We start from the raw sequence: 21,311 nt of genomic DNA on the forward strand, positions 1-21,311 counted from the left end.
AAAAATTTACAGTAGCTTGTCAGCTTTTATGTCAGATTTAAACAAAATGTATCAATTTGAATTTTGCTAGAATGTTAAATGTTGACACCAACTTGAAAATAACTGGCTTGCCATGAACATCTATGGAAAACCCTGACCATTGTTGTTTGTCAATCTTCTCATGTGAGAGCAAAGATGATCAAAGATACATCCAGCTTCAACAACTATATTGCTGTAGGATATATGGCATTCAGATAATATTCAGAATATTGTTCCGTCAGTCCTGTTGTGACAATCAATGAAAACATTCGATTTCAAATTTTGTGTAAATATTGAAGCTTGTAGAATTTTGCTAGATTTCAGTACTCATCTGCTTTTCGGATGAGGTGGGTAATACAATACACCATCTTGTTACAATTGTAATGACCAGATCATTGGGTATATTTGACCAAAATTTTCTGCATGAGTGGCTTTGTCTCTGCTGTATATTTGGATATTAGAAAGAGAACTTTGTAATACAAGGTTTAAATTGTATTTTGGTCACATTGACCTAGATTTACCTAGGTGGTCATTTCATCTATGCTTCAAAACTAAAAGAGGTAATTTTAGTTCACCTGATGTCTGCATGCAGTTAAGAAGAGAGCAAGCTTCAGATGTTGGCTGTGACCTACATTTCATAGTTTAGCGAATTATTAAGGGAGAATGGGTCAAGGCAATTTCTCAATTAACTGAACAAGTTGAACACCGAGTATTGGTGCCTCTAGGGATGCTGAGCAGGATGCAGGCTTTAGATACTGACTCTTGACCTACTTTTCACAGTTGATCAACTTTGATAGGAGGAATGGTTAAAGTCTATTTCTGGTACATAACTATATTGTTACATGAGATATGAACTACATGTATAAGATAAACTTGGATACAAGTTGTTTAAGCGAAAAGCGTAGTTCAAAGTGATCTAGTTTGACCTAGATGCTGATATACCACCCCTGATACATTCATATAACAATTTAACCATGTTTGATGATCCTACAATGTAAAGTTGTTAAGATATTAACTTGTAACATGAAAGTGGACACAGATGATGGGGGACGCTAATAGTTCTGGTGAACTAAAATTGTTAATAAGCTAGGCGACTCTGAACAACAAGGTGAAATCTGTAATCTTTAGATTATCTATGTTTTAATGGCAAGTTCACTTTGTTACCACTAAAGTCACCAACTTGATACAAATATTACTCAGTGGTACATAATTTTAGATGTATCCTATATTTTTACGGTTCGCTGACTTTGGGACTTTGTCAGAGCTAACAGATGACAGAGATTGAAATTGGCATGCTTCATATCACATCCACATGCAATTAGGAAGAATGCATGCTTCAGAGTTTGGCTGTGACCTACATTTCACATTTGAGGGACTCATTTAGGAAGAATGGTTTAAGTCCATTTCAATTACTGACAACTATATTGGTACCACCAGAAACATATAATAAAGAAATGGAGCTGTCGTCCACGACTGCAAACCCCCTCGCCCATTAACCTAAAATTTAACCTAAGTAGTAAGTAGCTCAGCGTAAAATGTAGGTCAAGTGGACCTAATTTTGGTACCAACATTTTTTTTTTCAAAGTATAAAAACTCATAAGATTATAATTGATCAGTATCTTAACTTTTTAATGTGGATACTTGTATATAGTTTGTAGCAGTAACTTACAAAATCTCAAATCAGTGGACCTACATTTTGGTACCGATATTAGTTACTACCCAAGATGTATCCACTGACCAAATATCATCCCTCTACCACTTGTAGTTACTGGAATATGCACCTTAACCGAAACTTTAAGTCGCTCAAGCGCAAATTGTAGGTCAAGGTGATCTAATTTGGGTTTGGATGTTGGTTACTGCTCAAGATGTATCCACTGACCAAATCCCTCTACCACTTGTAGTTGCCGAGATATGCACCTTCACCGAAACTTTAACCTAAGTTGCTCAAGCATAAAATGTAAGTCAAAGTGACCTAATTTCAGTACAGATGTTGGTTACTACCCAAGATGTATCGACTGACCAAATATCATCCCTCTACCACTTGTAGTTGCCGAGATATGCACCTTAACCAAAACTTTAATCTGACTATTACTTAAGTACGCATGTACGTACTAACGAACGAACCAAACGCTATATACCCTCTCTAACTCCGTTGGGCTCGTTGATAATAACCAATACCTAAGTTTTAATGGCAAGTTCACCTTGTTACTACAAAAGTCACCAACTGATACAATTATATGTAACGACCTCCCAAAGTTTCATAAAGATTCATTAAGGCATATAAAAGTTATGGACCAGACAGGAAAACTGCACAGACGGACAGACGGACAGACAAAGTGATTCCTATATACCCCCCCCCCCCCAAAGTTTTGGGTGAATTTCCAAAGTTGATTCAACAACTTATTTAAACTTTGGGGGGGAGGGGGAGATGAGCTAAAACTGTGGTGGTGTGATTTCCAGGTCCTCCTCACCAAATGATACCACATTATTGATATAGTCATTTCTCTCTATGTGTTTTATTAAGGCTTGTGCGCTAGCTAAAGGTCGAGGATTACAAGTGCACTTGGTATATCTTTCAAAGTATTGGCCTAAAAACAATATTTGATTGAGTGCACACTTTTATTCTTCAACCCACATAGTTCTACAGTTTGACTCTCATACAAAATATACAGTAGTAAGAGATATTCTTCAACCCACATAGTTCTACAGTTTGACTCTCATACAAAATATACAGTAGTAAGAGATATTATTGCCAAGATACTTGCGAAACAGTAGAAACAAAGTAACTGGATATATCAAAATATAAGGACAAACAGCATTTACAAATAACATAGAATGCCAAAACATGTATTTATATGAAGTGCAATTGCAGCGTCAACAAGTTTCTGGGAAATCAAGATATATGGTTACTATAGGTAGAGCATACAAAATATAGTTGAACCCACTAGACAAGGGTGAATTTCCAAATTTGAATTTGGGGTGAATTTCCAAAGTTGATTCAACAACTTATTTAAACTTGGGGGGGGGGGGGGGGGGGGGTGAGCTAAAACTGTGGTGGTGTGAATTCCAGGTCCTCCTCACCAAATGATACCACATTATTGATATAGTGATTTCTCTCTATGTGTTTTATTAAGGCTTGTGCGCTAGTCAAAGGTCGATGATTACAAGAGCACTTGCACAGCACACCTGGATATTCTGTAAACATGCTTTTCAACCAGGTCCTCCAGGAACAGTCCAATAAATTTTTATTGCCAAATTTGCCGTCAGCACCTCTCCTCTGGTCCTTATTCCCTTTTGTTTTGTTCCCTTCTTCAATTTTTGCAGCAAGCAAGTCGATGTACCCGTCGAAACTCAATTTGTGGCTTTTCTGGGCTGCCTGCAAAAAAACATCTCCATTAGTCGAATGTTCAATAATCAAATATCCAAACACACTACTGATGATACACTGCGTTCTGGGCCGGTAAGGCCAACAAAAATAAATGTTGGTGTTATTAAAGGTTTCATAGCAACAAACAACCAAACAAATTAGGTTGGGTTTTTACCTTTCGTTTCTTCCTGGCCGGTTCCTAGGAGGAGGAGGCTGCGGGGGATTCCTTGAAGGCTGCGGCGGCTGCCTTGGCTGCCTGCAAAAAAAAACATCTCCATTAGTCGAATGTTCTAACATTACAAGAATTATACATGAACATTACAAAAATTATACAAGTGTATAGGCCGTGTACACCAAGTATACACAATGTATCATCGGTTATATATTGTCCAATGTATACACGAAATTGTGCACACAACAAATTAGGTTGGGTTCTTACCGTTCCTTTCTCAGAGGGTTGCCTGCCTGCCGAGTCCTCGGAGGAGGAGGATGCTGCGGGGGGTTCGAGTTCAGGGCTATTGGCCACCTGCAAAAAAACATCTCCATTAGTCGAATGTTCAATAATCAAATATCCAAACACACTACTGATGATACACTGCGTTCTGGGCCGGTAAGGCCAACAAAAATAAATGTTGGTGTTATTAAAGGTTTCATAGCAACAAACAACCAAACAAATTAGGTTGGGTTTTTACCTTTCGTTTCTTCCTGGCCGGTTCCTTGGAGGAGGAGGCTGCGGGGGATTCCTTGGAGGCTGCGGCGGCTGCCTTGGCTGCCTGCAAAAAAAACATCTCCATTAGTCGAATGTTCTAACATTACAAGAATTATACATGAACATTACAAAAATTATACAAGTGTATAGGCCGTGTACACCAAGTATACACAATGTATCATCGGTTATAAATTGTCCAATGTATACACGAAATTGCGCACACAACAAATTAGGTTGGGTTCTTACCGTTCCTTTCTCAGAGGGTTGCCTGCCTGCCGAGTCCTCGGAGGAGGAGGATGCTGCGGGGGGTTCGAGTTCAGGGCTATTGGCCACCTGCAAAAAAACATCTCCATTAGTCGAATGTTCAATAATCAAATATCCAAACACACTACTGATGATACACTGCGTTCTGGGCCGGTAAGGCCAACAAAAATAAATGTTGGTGTTATTAAAGGTTTCATAGCAACAAACAACCAAACAAATTAGGTTGAGTTCTTACCTTTCGTTTCTTCCTGGCCGAGTCCTTGGAGGAGGAGGCTGCGGGGGATTCCTTGGAGGCTGCGGGGGATTCCTTGGAGGCTGCGGCGGCTGCCTTGGCTGCCTGCAAAAAAACACCTCCATTAGTCGAATGTTCTAACATTACAAGAATTATACATGAACATTACAAAAATTATACATGACCGAAGCTTGAAAAAATAGGACCAAGGGCCCAGCGCTTACCGGCAACCGGGCAAAGAATTTTTTTCCAAAACAGACATTTTAGACATACATTCTAAAACATTTCACCAATATATAGGTTTTGACGTACCCGAAAGGCGGTCTTCTTCCCACTTTTCCAAGACTTTGTTGCTGTACGGGGGAGTTCAGCCACAGTGCCCAGCTGGCACACTATTGTTTCTGATAGTGTCGGAAATAACCGCACCCGTACATGGCCATCAGGCATAATGGCGACGACCTGCAAATGAAATGAAAAATTTAACCAACGTACATCACCGGTGTAGATCTATTCATTTCCACATGTATCAGGGCTGTTTTACAGTATTTGCACACAAGGTGTCTCACAGAGCCTCGAAAATGAAGTTATTTTTATGTCCATTTTGCATGTTGATATCATTACATCGACTATTACGCATCACAAAATCCGTTTCAATTTGGAAAAAGCCTTCATTTACCTAAAAATGGCACCTATCAAAGCAAGTGATATTGAAAATATATATAAAATATATGTAAAAATGTCAATACCATGAAAACTCTAATAAAAGTTTAATTGTTGGTGTATAATGCCACTCAACATGCTCAAATTACTATACCCACGCATATCATAGAAGAAAAAACCTAAAATTCAGCATTATATTTAAAATTATGCAATTTTTTTTTTGTCTTTATACTGACATTTTTTTTTTCTGTTCAGCTGAAACTACATGTCTAAAATACCTAGCTATATAGATAAATGATCAGTTCTTTCAAGTCACAGAACCACATGTATGTCCTGTTTGCCATGCAGACTATTTTGTTCACTATTCATTCTACATAGTGGCTGTTTCAAAAAAAATGACCCCAACATTATTACCATACCCTATTACAAATCATGATGATAAATACTAAGTATTAGATAATTAAAAAATGTATCCCACCTGTGACTATAATCGTACAAATTTTCGTGATGATATCTTTGATAATAAAAAAATGCCGGCAAAAAATAGGGCCAAAAATGTCAGGAGTGTAACACTTTTAGTGTGACATTTTGAAAGAAGCAAGTGCTTCAAAGAGCTGTCTTTAAAAAAAATAATGATGTCTAATATAAAATGATGGGTTTGTTGAAAACCTGTGTATATGCACTAAATTTTCTCATATGAAGTAATACATATTTTGTAATTACAATGGTAAAATAAGGTCTGTCAAATTTCCTAATGAGGGAAAAAAATGAAAAGGAAAAAACTTAATTCTTAATTTTAAATGATGATAATTCAAAGTTCCGAAAGATTTTGGACATTTTAATATTTCTTATACTTTACCACAATATTCTAGATCAAATTAAAAGTATTTGTAGATACCTGTGACATGTTTCTGGTGCACTTGATCTCATAGAACCACACCTGCTGATGTAGGTCAGGAGTGTAACATTTAAGTTTGCAATGTCATATTTTTGAAACACTGTTAGTAATTGTCATAATTATTGTTTTAAATTGACCAGCAGGTGCAGCAGTTACTATGAGATGCAAACATGACTGCCTAAATTTGATTAGTCCTTTTTTATGGCCTTGAAATAGGTGTCAGGAGTGTAACACTAAAATTCTGTGAAATGCTAGGTTTTCCACTTTTAGTTTCTGTCAACTTACAGGATAGGATCTGATCATTAGTGTTTATTTGAGGCATTGTAACACAATTCTGATACTTTCACAACAGTTTTATATAGTGTAATTGTTTTAAATGTCCTTTTAGTATTTATCGCACTTATTTTTAATATTCAAACACTGTATCAAAAGCAAATAATATATTCCAATCTTTAAATTTGACCTTATTGAAAATTTTTGAGCAAATTAAGTGTAAAAAATCTCTTCCAGTTAAGTTTAGAATTTTTTTAAACTAAATAAAAACTTTATCATTAAAGAATGGATAAATGTTACACTCCTGACATAATTTTCATTCATTATGCCATCACATGCCATCCTCCGCGTCAAAGTCTGCTATCACTTCAGATAAGGTCAGATTAATGGTTAAAGTTATTTTCATACAGAAAATTTTTATTTTGCCAATTTATCGTAATATATAGGGGGTTCTAATCCCGTATCACGTTAAGTTCTTTTGACAATTCCCATGTTAGGTGTACCAGTTCATGATTTCCCGCTTCCCAAATTTTGGTTCATTTTCTGTACATAAAAATTGCATGAGACATGTAACAATATGCACAAAGTTGATAATCTAAAAAAATACAAGTTTTTGAGACAATAATGATTGTTACATACGAAAGCCTGCTATCAAAATTTTAAGGAAAAAATATTTTTCAATTTCTTGCTTAAGAACATTAATATTTTCCCAAATTCCCAAATCAATTTTGAGTTATTCCCAAATCCTTGTCTAATAAATTTTTGTTTTCTCGACAAACAATTAGCGACATCCCAGATAAAAAAAACCCCACTCAATCCCATGTCCTGCTTAGATCCCATTGAGACCTACTATATATGTAATCACACCCCCCTTTTTCCCTTTTTTTTTAATAAGCAATTTACTCTGAGTGTGGTCATATTTCAATAGCTAATCCTTTATTGGATTGAAAAATAGCTGATACCAATCTTTAGTGAACCTCAAATCAATCCTTAACTCAGGTGATGAAAAGAAGTAGCTGGACATTTAAATCTAAGGGCTATCAGTTTTTTTTTACCTATAGACAAATCTCAAGTAAAAAATAAAAGGCTACGCTGAGCGCAGCAGATACGACCGCAGCATGTCGACCACTGAAATTCGAACAAGTGTAATATGAAGTGAATGTGGACACAGTAAAGAGGTTGACACAATAATTAGATGGACACGATAAAGAACTTGACACAGAGGCACACAGAATCTGCTGACTCCCAACTAAAAGCTTGCATCTAGAGGAATACATAAGATGAATGTAAAGATACAAATCATGAATACTACTGAAGCGCAATTATATAAGCAACAAAATAAAAGAAACCCCATTAAAATTCAATAAAAAATAAACATTTGGCAACTATATTTGCGAAAAACACCCAAAGTGGCCCTTTTTGGTATTTTTTTCTGAAATGGGTGAGGCCATAAATTCCTTATTTCTTATACAGCTTCGTTTTATGCCATGGTACATTGTGTGAAAATTTCATGTTGATCCCTCCACTAAAACAAAAGTTATTCCACAAAAACGAATGTGCACGGACGACGACGACTGCGCCATACCATAATTTTTGCGGTCGTATAAAAATCAGTAGTCACCTGTACAGCTGGAGATTTAAATGTCCAAGTACTAATGAAGTTAGAGTTGACAACAGCTTTTATTAGGATAGATTCAGGCAACTTTTAAATTTGATAGTGGAAAAGGTTTTAAATCATAATGACCACAGTAGATCCACCTTAAGGTTCCTCCACACCACGTGACTTTTCCAATTTCCTTTACAATTTTAACGAAAACCGGAAGTTTCGTTTTGGCTGCGAACTAAATAATATAGGGCTGAAAATATGGTACCAATTTATGCAAAATACGATTATCTATAAATGCATATCAAGGACGACCAAATAGACGTCCTAATTTTTTTGGAAAAAAATATTTATGAAAATGAAAAATAAAGAATTATAACGATTATAAAAAAATATTTATGAAAATGAAAAATATAGTAATTATAACGATTATTCAGGGGGCCGTGGCGCCAAGAACGGCATAATTATTGAAGGTTCTGAGACCGGTCACCCCCGGGCAGGACCCCCACCCTCAGGAATCCGGGGTCACCTAATTGTCACAAGTCCTAGTTTAGGCGCCCTGCGCCTTGTTTATGTCCCTATATAATATGATAATATAGTAATTATAACGATTATTCAGGGGGCCGTGGCGCCAAGAACGGCATAATTATTGAAGGTTCTGAGACCGGTCACCCCCGGGCAGGACCCCCACCCTCAGGAATCCGGGGTCACCTAATTGTCACAAGTCCTAGTTTAGGCGCCCTGCGCCTTGTTTATGTCCCTATATAATATGATAATATAGTAATTATAACGATTATTCAGGGGGCCGTGGCGCCAAGAACGGCATAATTATTGAAGGTTCTGAGACCGGTCACCCCCGGGCAAGACCCCCACCCTCAGGAATCCGGGGTCACCTAATTGTCACAAGTCCTAGTTAAGGCGCCCTGCGTCTTGTTTATGTCCCTATATAATATGATAATATAGTTATTATAACGATTATTCAGGGGGCCGTGGCGCCAAGAACGGCATAATTATTGAAGGTTCTGAGACCGGTCACTCCCGGGCAGGACCCCCACCCTCAGGAATCCGGGGTCACCTAATTGTCACAAGTCCTAGTTTAGGCGCCCTGCGCCTTGTTTATGTCCCTAGATAATATGATAATATAGTTATTATAACGATTATTCAGGGGGCCGTGGCGCCAAGAACGGCATAATTATTGAAGGTTCTGAGACCGGTCACCCCCGGGCAGGACCCCCACCCTCAGGAATCCGGGGTCACCTAATTGTCACAAGTCCTAGTTTAGGCGCCCTGCGCCTTGTTTATGTCCCTATATAATATGATAATATAGTAATTATAACGATTATTCAGGGGGCCGTGGCGCCAAGAACGGCATAATTATTGAAGGTTCTGAGACCGGTCACCCCCGGGCAGGACCCCCACCCTCAGGAATCCGGGGTCACCTAATTGTCACAAGTCCTAGTTTAGGCGCCCTGCGCCTTGTTTATGTCCCTATATAATATGATAATATAGTAATTATAACGATTATTCAGGGGGCCGTGGCGCCAAGAACGGCAAAATTATTGAAGGTTCTGAGACCGGTCACCCCCGGGCAGGACCCCCACCCTCAGGAATCCGGGGTCACCTAATTGTCACAAGTCCTAGTTTAGGCGCCCTGCGCCTTGTTTATGTCCCTATATAATATGATAATATAGTAATTATAACGATTATTCAGGGGGCCGTGGCGCCAAGAACGGCATAATTATTGAAGGTTCTGAGACCGGTCACCCCCGGGCAAGACCCCCACCCTCAGGAATCCGGGGTCACCTAATTGTCACAAGTCCTAGTTAAGGCGCCCTGCGTCTTGTTTATGTCCCTATATAATATGATAATATAGTTATTATAACGATTATTCAGGGGGCCGTGGCGCCAAGAACGGCATAATTATTGAAGGTTCTGAGACCGGTCACCCCCGGGCAGGACCCCCACCCTCAGGAATCCGGGGTCACCTAATTGTCACAAGTCCTAGTTTAGGCGCCCTGCGCCTTGTTTATGTCCCTATATAATATGATAATATAGTAATTATAACGATTATTCAGGGGGCCGTGGCGCCAAGAACGGCATAATTATTGAAGGTTCTGAGACCGGTCACCCCCGGGCAGGACCCCCACCCTCAGGAATCCGGGGTCACCTAATTGTCACAAGTCCTAGTTTAGGCGCCCTGCGCCTTGTTTATGTCCCTATATAATATGATAATATAGTAATTATAACGATTATTCAGGGGGCCGTGGCGCCAAGAACGGCATAATTATTGAAGGTTCTGAGACCGGTCACCCCCGGGCAGGACCCCCACCCTCAGGAATCCGGGGTCACCTAATTGTCACAAGTCCTAGTTTAGGCGCCCTGCGCCTTGTTTATGTCCCTATATAATATGATAATATAGTTATTATAACGATTATTCAGGGGGCCGTGGCGCCAAGAACGGCATAATTATTGAAGGTTCTGAGACCGGTCACCCCCGGGCAGGACCCCCACCCTCAGGAATCCGGGGTCACCTAATTGTCACAAGTCCTAGTTTAGGCGCCCTGCGCCTTGTTTATGTCCCTATATAATATGATAATATAGTTATTATAACGATTATTCAGGGGGCCGTGGCGCCAAGAACGGCATAATTATTGAAGGTTCTGAGACCGGTCACCCCCGGGCAGGACCCCCACCCTCAGGAATCCGGGGTCACCTAATTGTCACAAGTCCTAGTTTAGGCGCCCTGCGCCTTGTTTATGTCCCTATATAATATGATAATATAGTAATTATAACGATTATTCAGGGGGCCGTGGCGCCAAGAACGGCATAATTATTGAAGGTTCTGAGACCGGTCACCCCCGGGCAGGACCCCCACCCTCAGGAATCCGGGGTCACCTAATTGTCACAAGTCCTAGTTTAGGCGCCCTGCGCCTTGTTTATGTCCCTATATAATATGATAATATAGTTATTATAACGATTATTCAGGGCGCCGTGGCGCCAAGAACGGCATAATTATTGAAGGTTCTGAGACCGGTCACCCCCGGGCAGGACCCCCACCCTCAGGAATCCGGGGTCACCTAATTGTCACAAGTCCTAGTTTAGGCGCCCTGCGCCTTGTTTATGTCCCTATATAATATGATAATATAGTAATTATAACGATTATTCAGGGGGCCGTGGCGCCAAGAACGGCATAATTATTGAAGGTTCTGAGACCGGTCACCCCCGGGCAGGACCCCCACCCTCAGGAATCCGGGGTCACCTAATTGTCACAAGTCCTAGTTTAGGCGCCCTGCGCCTTGTTTATGTCCCTATATAATATGATAATATAGTAATTATAACGATTATTCAGGGGGCCGTGGCGCCAAGAACGGCATAATTATTGAAGGTTCTGAGACCGGTCACCCCCGGGCAGGACCCCCACCCTCAGGAATCCGGGGTCACCTAATTGTCACAAGTCCTAGTTTAGGCGCCCTGCGCCTTGTTTATGTCCCTATATAATATGATAATATAGTAATTATAACGATTATTCAGGGGGCCGTGGCGCCAAGAACGGCATAATTATTGAAGGTTCTGAGACCGGTCACCCCCGGGCAGGACCCCCACCCTCAGGAATCCGGGGTCACCTAATTGTCACAAGTCCTAGTTTAGGCGCCCTGCGCCTTGTTTATGTCCCTATATAATATGATAATATAGTAATTATAACGATTATTCAGGGGGCCGTGGCGCCAAGAACGGCATAATTATTGAAGGTTCTGAGACCGGTCACCCCCGGGCAGGACCCCCACCCTCAGGAATCCGGGGTCACCTAATTGTCACAAGTCCTAGTTTAGGCGCCCTGCGCCTTGTTTATGTCCCTATATAATATGATAATATAGTAATTATAACGATTATTCAGGGGGCCGTGGCGCCAAGAACGGCATAATTATTGAAGGTTCTGAGACCGGTCACCCCCGGGCAGGACCCCCACCCTCAGGAATCCGGGGTCACCTAATTGTCACAAGTCCTAGTTTAGGCGCCCTGCGCCTTGTTTATGTCCCTATATAATATGATAATATAGTAATTATAACGATTATTCAGGGGGCCGTGGCGCCAAGAACGGCATAATTATTGAAGGTTCCGAGACCAGTCACCCCCGGGCAGGACCCCCACCCTCAGGAATCCGGGGTCACCTAATTGTCACAAGTCCTAGTTTAGGCGCCTTGCGCCTATTTACCGAGGGATATTTTCCCGTCGGGATCGAAAAACTAGTCGATAAGCATATTTAGAACGGAGTTAGTGCGTTGAAGTTAGTGCGTGCTAGCTTGACTTTGGTTAGGAGCCATGCACTGTCAGCTTGCACACAGGTGAATAAATTTACCGAAGACCGAGTCCGACTATGTTTATTTAGAGTTATCTGCCGTTATATATTTCATTTAATGAATGGTACATGTAAACACGAAGGAAAAATACAACATGCAGTCAGAGAAACGTTTTCGTACTAACTGCTATGATACAGAGACATTACTCACCAAATATCTTTAAAATTTTAATTTGTTCAACCTTTTTATTGAATTAAACATTGATATAATATAAGATGTAAGCGTAGACCAGTACTCAGTATGCACATTATGAAAACCATGCAGAGGTGATAAAATGTACTATTTTAATTTCGTTCACACCAAGACACATCGATCTGTATGTAATATTAAACTTTAAAAGTCTCAATTATAACTTATTAGTTGAACAATAGGCCCATGGGCCACATCGCTCACTTGAGAAATAATACGCATGATAAAATCAGCTGTATGGAGTCATGATACAAAATATCAAGACTGCCTGGTATAATACATGTAGATCCTGTATGTTTCCCCCTGAATATTCTTATATTTATAATCTAGTCCCTTTTCTAACCTGATGATATAGGCCCTATAGTCATAATACATTCAGCATTGCAGTTCTCAAAAAGACCCTAAACAATTGTTTATATACGGGATGTAAACCTACATCAAACTCTGAACCCCTTGTGAGGCCCAATAATCGTCCAGAGGCCAATGTTTAAACAATTTTAAAGAATCAGCAATATGTAAAAATGCTTGCATATAAGTAAAAGCATATATGATGACATTTCAGTTTTTGTGAATAATTAAAATGCTTTCCTTTGAACAACTGGATCCCCAATGTGGCCCCACCCTACTCCTAAAAATCTTGATTTGAACAAATTTAAAATCCACACTATCTGAAGTTGCTTTCACTAAATCTATAGCTTTTCTATGCAAATATTTTTTTAAAAGAATTAGGATAGCCACGAACATCGAGCCCTCTTAACTCAATTTTATAAATTTTCAGAATGATAGTCAACACCTTACTTCAATGTATGTTTGATTAAAGAAAGTTAATAATGGAGGACAGACGTGCCAATAAACTAGACATTAATCTAAGCAGGAAATGATGACAAGACGAGCATACATGTGTTTATTTTGTTTGATAATGTAGAGTTTAGGCTTAACCTGACATTCTCAGACCAGTCAGAGTACGTGTAGTTGCAATATAAATTTCTTTTTAATAAGAATAAAATCTTATAATTTAAGCTGAAAATTTCGAATTTTAGTTTTATATCTCCACAAGGAAAATGGTCCAGACGGTATTGCCTGCAATTTACTTAAAGAAAAATCAGTTCTAACAGATTACTCGAATATAGTGGGTTTTAATCCATGTACAAATGTATCTCTAAATTTGGCACCTAATTATCTCTCCTTGTAAAAGGGTGCGGTCCTTATTGTCCTAAATTTGAATCCCCTTAGCCCAATGATGCTTTATGCCAAGTTTGGCTGAAATTGGTCTGGTGGTTCTCGAGAAGATGTTGAAATTGTGAAAAGTTTACAGACGGACGACAGACAAAATATGATCAGAAATTCTCACTTGAGCTTTCAGCTCAGGTGAGCTAAAAAGTCAGAGAGAGAGAGAGAGAGAGAGAGAGAGAGAGAGATGCACCTGCAGACAGAGATTATAGTCAAATAAAACAATCGTTGATCAATGTCAAACAGCAAGACCATATCTCTCTCTCTCTCTCTCTCTCTCTCTCGTAATACAAATGCAATTTGAACATCTAAAGCATTCATACATATTTTTAGCTGCACTTTATTTTATTCTGTAAGAGAAAATTATTGATACATATTTATGCACATATTAAGCAATGAGAAATTTAATTCATTTTTCAAAGGTTCTAGTGACCGTGAGGTATCTTGCAAAGGCGTCATTTTTCTCCGAGTGTGGCGATTTACACGGCATTTCTAGGGCCAGTGTTTCCAGAGCTGTTGATGCCGTAACAAAGTCGATTTGTCATAGACTTGACAACATCCACTTCCCAACAGGTATTTTCATAATAATTTAATTTTTTTTCATAAATTAATTAATTAACTAATTAAAAGAGTACGAATACCAAAAAATTCTCCAGATTTAAAAATATTTTTCTAATGTAAATTGGTTTTTTTTCTTTCCAGAGGAGGAAGCAAATCGTGTTAAACATGATTTTTACCAAATAGCTGGATTCCCCAATGTCCTTGGTGCCATTGATGGGACTCTCATTCCCATTATGGCACCAAAGGTGAATGAGCCAGAGTATGTGTGTAGAAAGGGATATCACGCTATGAATATCCAAGTTGTTGCAGATGCATGGCTAAGGTTTGTATACAAAATGAATAACTTAATTATGTCTTAGTAACAGCTCTCTCTCTCTTTCTTTCTCTCTTTCTTTCTCTCTCTCTCTCTCTCTCTCTCTCTCTCTCTCTCTCTCTCTCTCTCTCTCCATTAATCTACCCTTCAACCAATTAAAACTATTCATTCAACGAGAAAAACATGTAAACCGCTATTAATATGCCTTTTTCATTTTCCATAGATTTACCAATGTTGTGGCCAAATGGCCAGGATCAGTTCATGACGCCTTCATGTTTGAAAATTCATCACTGAAGGCCAAAATTGAAGCTAGGTACATGTACAACAATATTCTTGTTTAAAATTATGTTATTTAAAGATCTTTGTTTTGAATATGCAAATAACCGATTTCATGTTCTTGAATAGAACTGATGGTTGGCTACTGGGGGATTCTGCCTATGGACTGAAAAAGTACATGATGACCCCAAAACTGAACCCCTCGACTCCAGCCGAGGAAAATTACAATGAGGCCCATAGTAAAACACGGGTGGTCGTTGAAAGAGCCTTAGGTGTTTGCAAGTCTCGCTTCAGGTGATCATTTCTTAAAAAGAGAGAAAAACACATGACAAGATCGTGTTTAAACAATTGTGTATTCAACAACACCAACAAAAATAAATACATAACAAATACATACATGTATGTACTCTTTCCTAACGTGTATATAACAACCAAATGTAATAAATTCACATATTATAAAGAAATATATCACTTCTCCATACAAGTATTTATATATTTGTTAATTGCATTACATGTTATGAATTGGATTTTAATGATTGATAATTAATTTTAGTTGGAATTTAATTTATTAATAACTATTTAATTCAACATTGCACATTGAAATGTTTAAAAAGTTCTTCTCTATAAATTAAACAGTAAATCAACGAGATTTTAGTAAATTACTAGTGAGTAAAGTCTTTACTAATTAAAATTAATTTTTATGTCATTAAGTAAAGTGGAGTTAAATCAGTAATATGTTTTTGCTACAGGTGCCTACATAAGTCAGGCGGCATGTTACTATTTTCCCCTGGCAAATGTGTGCAGATCATTACTGCAGTAATGAAACTTCACAACATGTGCCTTGAGATGAGGTTACCACAAGACCCTGATGTGGATGTTCAGATTCCTGACCAGGTTCTGCTCCCACCCAACCCAGCACGAGTTGACCAGACTGGACAAGCAGTCAGACTACGTCTAATACAGAGATTTGACAATTAAATACTTATTTGGTTGTAATGGCATTTAAAACAATTCATCGTGGTCAACTTTACATATTAATTATTCCTAAGCCTTCACAAACTTACTAAATTTGTAACTGACACTTTGCAAATACAATGTATATATAATCTATTTTTTTTTTTGGGGGGGGGGGGTGGTTCTAATTAGAATTGTAATCTTTAACTTTATATACATGTACATATCTTACATTGAAGCCAGACAATATAGCCGAGTTTAATTTATCTAGATAATCAATATATTCGCGCTTCACAAAATTAATAACATACCCACCAAATTATATCCCTATGAACTTTTTAACATTGCTATTTATTACTTATACATGTATTAACATTTGAGAGAGTCTCTATAATTATAGCTATATTTTGTATGAAAACAATATCAATTGTTAGATGAATATTGATATACTATAGTAATCTCGTGATAAGTATCTTAATCTGTTAAATGTTTGTTAGAAGCAATGAGCCCTCTAATTATAGGAGACACTGATGGTGTTACAAAGTGGTCGGCTGTTGTTTCCACTCTCCACTGGACATACTGTTCCAAAAGCTCCAATTTTCTCTTTTCAATTTCTAAATTTTCTCTCATGATAGCCAATTTCTCCTCCTCTATTTCAATGTACCTCTGCTGATTCATACCTAAAAAGCATGTTTATAATTTAATACACAACAATGCATTTTTAGGTAGGTTAATACCTTTAAGAAATTGATTTATTGATATTTGTAACCCCCTCCCTTTAAAAAATAGCTATTACACTTCTTCTAATGTTCCTTTAGCCAGTCTTCCAGAATAATCAATTTACCCCTTTCTAAATTTACATGTAGTTCTATATTAAACTTTATGAGAACATTTAAGATTCTTTTAATCATGAATAGGCAAAACAGTATAGTTTGTTAAACAATATGAAATTAAAATGAAATTTTGTGATGTACTGTACTTACTGCTTTCTGGAGGGACTCTATTGACTTTCTTTCTGTTGTTACATGTAACACTACCTTCTGTGTAATGTTCTATAAATAGCATGCAATTTAAGAATTAGCATATGCATCAGATATGTGTTTTAGAATGTATATTAGTGTTAATGATTTCTGTATAAATTAAGATAATATTTAATAATTTGTATATCTGACCAAATGATTACAGCTAATTTGTAAATCTAGTTATTGACATTGTCATAAAGGAATTCCATATATATTGAGAGATGTGAATTAATTTGTTTGAATTTCAGATATGAAAGAATTGAGCAAAAAAAAAAAAACAACACCAAAACTATACTCTATTAAAATATTTTTTAATGATATTTCTATTGGATTTTTTATTCATTAAGTTCATCATTTTATTCATATAAAGGTGAAATTTATTCCTACGCCAGAGTGTTCAACCAGACGCTCAGCTGTCTCCGTAAGTCTCTCTTGCTAGACGGAGAATAATGGAGGCAGCCGAGCGTCTGGTTGAACGAGACTAGATCGAATTGATCCAATTGCTTGGATCCATACGTGTGTTCAATTTTTAGAATAATTTCGATTACTGATACATAGTTTGATGGGATTAATTCAATATTTAAATATGATTCATATGGGGTACTTTTCTAGAAATTCTTCTCGAAATTTTCAAAGCCCGATAATTCATATTATGAAAATGTGCGTAATTCAAATTAATACAGATTAGAAACTACTTGCCACGCAAAATTTTAAAATAAAAAATAATCGATAAAATCAACTCCGTCAGTACTTCAGTACTTTGATTTTACTGTCAACAACACTAATGAACAACCATCATAATCATGGACATGTTCTAGCATAAAAATATAAATGGAATTTGTTTATTATAATAATTAAGTTTTACCTTATACTTCAAATACCACTTAATTTTACTTACTACTGGTAAATGCAGTTGTTGGGGATACAAGTACTGCTGGCTGGCTATCCTCTTCATCTATAAGTATGAATGTGTTGGAATTAAGAACATATGAATATCAAACCAAATTGGTTTAACTTTTTTCAATACTGCATGTCATCTAAAAGAAGAAAAGCAAACAAAAAGTTGAATATTCAAGTTATATGGAATGAAACAGTTTATGCAATATTGTAAATTTAACTGATCCATTCCAGGTTTCAAAATTGTACAGATTGAGGTAATTAATTCCTTATAAATAAATTTGCTGCTATTTGAAATAGAAAAAAAGTCTATAATCAAATATTTTGAATAAAGAAAATTGATCAGATATTTTGATTTCAAATCAATCTGTATTCAAAGTATCAATTCATTATTTTTTACAAGGTTAATTATTATGCAACAGTACATATACTGCATGTCCAGTACATGATAAAGGAATTGTACTTACTTGAACATGAAGATCTACTGTTACTGGTACATGTAGATGTCTTCTGTGTTTGATAGAAACCTACATGGATAATTCAGAGATTAATAGTACAATCAATCATTCTTTACAATACATTACTAATGAACAATCGCAGTGATGTCAGATGCAAAATAAAAGTGAGGGGGCTAGAATCATCAGAAATCTAGACAAGCAAAAAAAAAGTTTTTGTTTTGATTATGTCTAACAATGCAAAATAAAAAAAAAGTGGGGGGGGGGGGGGGGGCTAAAACAATGCCTATGAATTGGGCATTCCAGATCCAAAGAAACTTACTGAAGGATGATGGTGCCTCCATCCCCACCTCTGGTTCATTGTCCAGCTCTCCTGAAATGTTACATTCTGTCAGATTATCGTCGGAAACCCGGTAAGAGAAGCGAGACAGTCCGTTGGTTTCCGAAGATAATCAGATATAGGTACCTCAATAATTATCAATGTTTCTTTATACATAAATTAATTATGAAGATATTTTATATCCCTGGGAAAAAAGTTGTATAGGTTTGTACATAATCAAATATCTGAAAGCCTTTACCATGAAAATATTTTTAAATACATGTAAATTATTCAAGAATTCAAATCAAATACAAAATTTATTTAATTTGGAATAAGAGTCTTTTTTAAAATATATTTATACCATATCTTCTCTTTGATGATTCTTTCCCGCAGAGAGTATCGGTATCTGAAAAGGAGGATAAGATGGTTGAAAAATAATTGCTATGATAAAGAATCTCAGTATTAAGACCTTATGTTTCTTTTCAGATCTTGCATATCATTCGCTTAAAAAAATAATTACAAACTGTACGTAATACATGACTTTATCTATATTTGGTTACCTGTGGACAAACTGGCAGTGTCTAGCGAGTCGAATCCCCCCTCCACACCAGAAATAACATCATTAGATAGGACGGAAATGATCTAAAGATATTGTTTTAAAATTAATAAGTACTACATGCATTCATGTAGCTTTATAAAAAAAAATTTTGAGGTTTTACAGAAGTTACTATGACAAACTCCTTAGTTTAAAAAACCATAATTTGCCATAGATTTCAAGTCAATATATCAACTATATTCTATGTCCTTAAAATGAATTTATTGACAAAATTTGATGTCAGATAGGATGTGAGGAACAAAAACACACCAATTATTTATCATATCAATTGTCACAAGAAAACATATCTCATTTCCAATGACAAAAATACAACAATGTACTCTTTTATTAAAAATATTCCAATTTTCACAATGGTGTCATTTGATAATGCTTCTTAAATTTCAAGGTATGTATAACAACATACTTACCTTGGTTATCAATTGATTAAATTACAGTTTATTTACATTGTAATTGCTGTACCTTTTGCTCCCAACACTTTAGTTCTGGAGGGGGTGGTCCACCACCTGTCTTTTTGAGGTCCAATTTTCTATTGAATTAATTTTAATCAAATTATCATTCATGCATTTATTTTTTGTTAAAATAGATCAAATCATCTCTCTTTTATTATACTCTGGTCTGATCCATTTTTAAACATTGGCGTACTACATATATATATGTAAGTGAACTAATTTTGACCCCCCCCCCTTCCTCATTTCATATCAAAATATTCAATAGCATGTTCATTGCTATAACTTCTATTTTTCTCTTACCTACTGGCCTCCTTCTTTTTAGTGTGGCTTTGGAGATCTTGCCATTTTTTCTTAACATCCTTCAAATTTCTCATACATGTTGAACTGGCGTTGATTCTATATTATCATAAATGGATATTTCAATACTGTGATACATTATATTTATCATATTTTTTAATTTATCATGATCACACCATGTCAATATAAACACTGTTATTATACAAGTAAATTTTAAATGTATACAGCCTCTTAAATGTGGTGTCTGATTTCATGATTATCAAACACAGAGAATATTATATATTTTTTGTAAATAGAAAAAACAGAACTTGAGTAAAATTAATCTTTTTAAATGTGTATACATATGAATATTTCATTATTTACGATGGATGACAAGTACATATAACGTTACCTCTCAGCAATTTCTTCCCAGACTCTCTGTTTTTTCTGGATGGTGAGCGATGGGCTGAATTTCCCTCGAATTACAGCCCATCGCTCGGGATCTGTAACGAGATCCACCAGTAAACTGACGGACGACTCGTTCCAGTTCGCTTTGCGATTTAAATTGTCCATTTCGTGGATCGTGTTGATCGTCTGTCAAAGTTTGTTTACGTCTGCTTCGTGTAGAAGACACCTCCGTTGACTGAAGAGTTCCGCAAAGTTGGACGTAACTCGCAAATCGTAAGTGCTACGTTTACGATATGTTTAGTGAAACGCTCGGATACGTGCACGTCCGGAAATCGTAAGTGTACTCGTACATTTACGATCTACGAATTGTTAGTGAAACGGTCGCCTGATCTTACCACTATATTTTTAGAGGTCCGTGTTGCTCTGCTTTGAATTTGTATTTTGTTTTATGGACTTTTTGAGATGTTTGACAGTTGCCATTTGTCATTTGCAGAGCCTGGCAAAATGACGGGAACTGTCAATACCCATAAAAATTCCGTCTATGCTCATTGCTTCTAGAATGTTTTTTGTCGTTTAACCGGCCCAATAAATTTGATGGCCTGCGTTGAATTGGTCATAAACGGCTTCTTTTTACCATCCATATCTTCTATTTCCATACTTCTGTTAAGTTTAGTAAATAAATAATCACTCCCTTTTTGAGAATGGGCAGCACCGATAATGGAACTTCTTTACGAAGATTAAATGAACTGCTCTGTCATGAGGTCAAGTACGTCAAATATAAAAGGCCTCAATGACTGTTACTATAATAATATTTTATCGCAGAGAGAGAGAGAGAGAGAGAGAGAGAGAGAGAGAGAGAGAGAGAGAGAGAGAGATTGAGAGAGGGGTAAGATCTAAAAATGTGAGTTAAAAGTCAACTAACAAATTGTACACTTTTTAAAAAATATATTTATATGTGTTTAAT

The 21,311-nt window shown here is 37.0% G+C and overlaps 4 protein-coding genes across 8 annotated transcripts in view; 1 reads left to right on the forward strand and 3 right to left on the reverse strand.

Moving 5' to 3' along the window:
* LOC105344160 (heat shock 70 kDa protein 12A) overlaps positions 1–21,311 on the reverse strand; it is a 150,945-nt gene that overhangs the window by 27,614 nt on the left and 102,020 nt on the right. The gene's annotated exons all lie outside the window — the stretch shown is intronic.
* LOC117683439 (uncharacterized) lies at positions 2,619–5,582 on the reverse strand. 4 transcript variants are annotated; one of them, XM_066067025.1, is made up of 7 exons: positions 4,903–5,582; positions 4,594–4,691; positions 4,341–4,427; positions 4,078–4,158; positions 3,825–3,911; positions 3,561–3,641; positions 3,228–3,394 (listed from the first exon to the last, which is right to left on the reverse strand). In XM_066067025.1, exons 1-7 carry the CDS (start codon positions 5,035–5,037, stop codon positions 3,370–3,372), a joined length of 594 nt encoding a protein of 197 aa, XP_065923097.1. In that variant the 5' UTR covers positions 5,038–5,582; the 3' UTR covers positions 3,228–3,369. The 4 variants fall into 4 exon arrangements, with proteins under 4 accessions (XP_065923095.1, XP_065923097.1, XP_065923096.1 ...); XM_066067024.1 differs by having other exon boundaries at positions 4,078–4,154; positions 4,594–4,695; positions 4,903–5,370; XM_066067026.1 differs by having other exon boundaries at positions 3,377–3,394; positions 4,594–4,695; positions 4,903–5,339.
* Positions 14,094–15,016, forward strand: LOC136270304 (putative nuclease HARBI1). Its single transcript, XM_066067616.1, has 3 exons — positions 14,094–14,374; positions 14,504–14,684; positions 14,899–15,016. The coding sequence occupies exons 1-3, from the start codon at positions 14,197–14,199 to the stop codon at positions 15,014–15,016; spliced, it is 477 nt and encodes a 158-aa protein (XP_065923688.1). The 5' UTR covers positions 14,094–14,196.
* LOC117684581 (myb/SANT-like DNA-binding domain-containing protein 3) lies at positions 14,893–20,735 on the reverse strand. 2 transcript variants are annotated; one of them, XM_034457295.2, is made up of 11 exons: positions 20,352–20,735; positions 19,964–20,059; positions 19,674–19,740; positions 19,159–19,240; positions 18,960–19,004; positions 18,602–18,652; positions 18,292–18,351; positions 17,826–17,882; positions 16,889–16,957; positions 16,486–16,585; positions 14,893–15,255 (listed from the first exon to the last, which is right to left on the reverse strand). In XM_034457295.2, the coding sequence occupies exons 1-11, from the start codon at positions 20,510–20,512 to the stop codon at positions 15,174–15,176; spliced, it is 870 nt and encodes a 289-aa protein (XP_034313186.2). In that variant the 5' UTR covers positions 20,513–20,735; the 3' UTR covers positions 14,893–15,173. The 2 variants fall into 2 exon arrangements, with proteins under 2 accessions (XP_034313186.2, XP_034313179.2); XM_034457288.2 differs by lacking the exon at positions 14,893–15,255 and having other exon boundaries at positions 16,055–16,585.

The sequence above is a fragment of the Magallana gigas genome, chromosome 7 (assembly GCF_963853765.1).
Source record: "Magallana gigas chromosome 7, xbMagGiga1.1, whole genome shotgun sequence".
Classification (NCBI taxonomy): domain Eukaryota; kingdom Metazoa; phylum Mollusca; class Bivalvia; order Ostreida; family Ostreidae; genus Magallana; species Magallana gigas.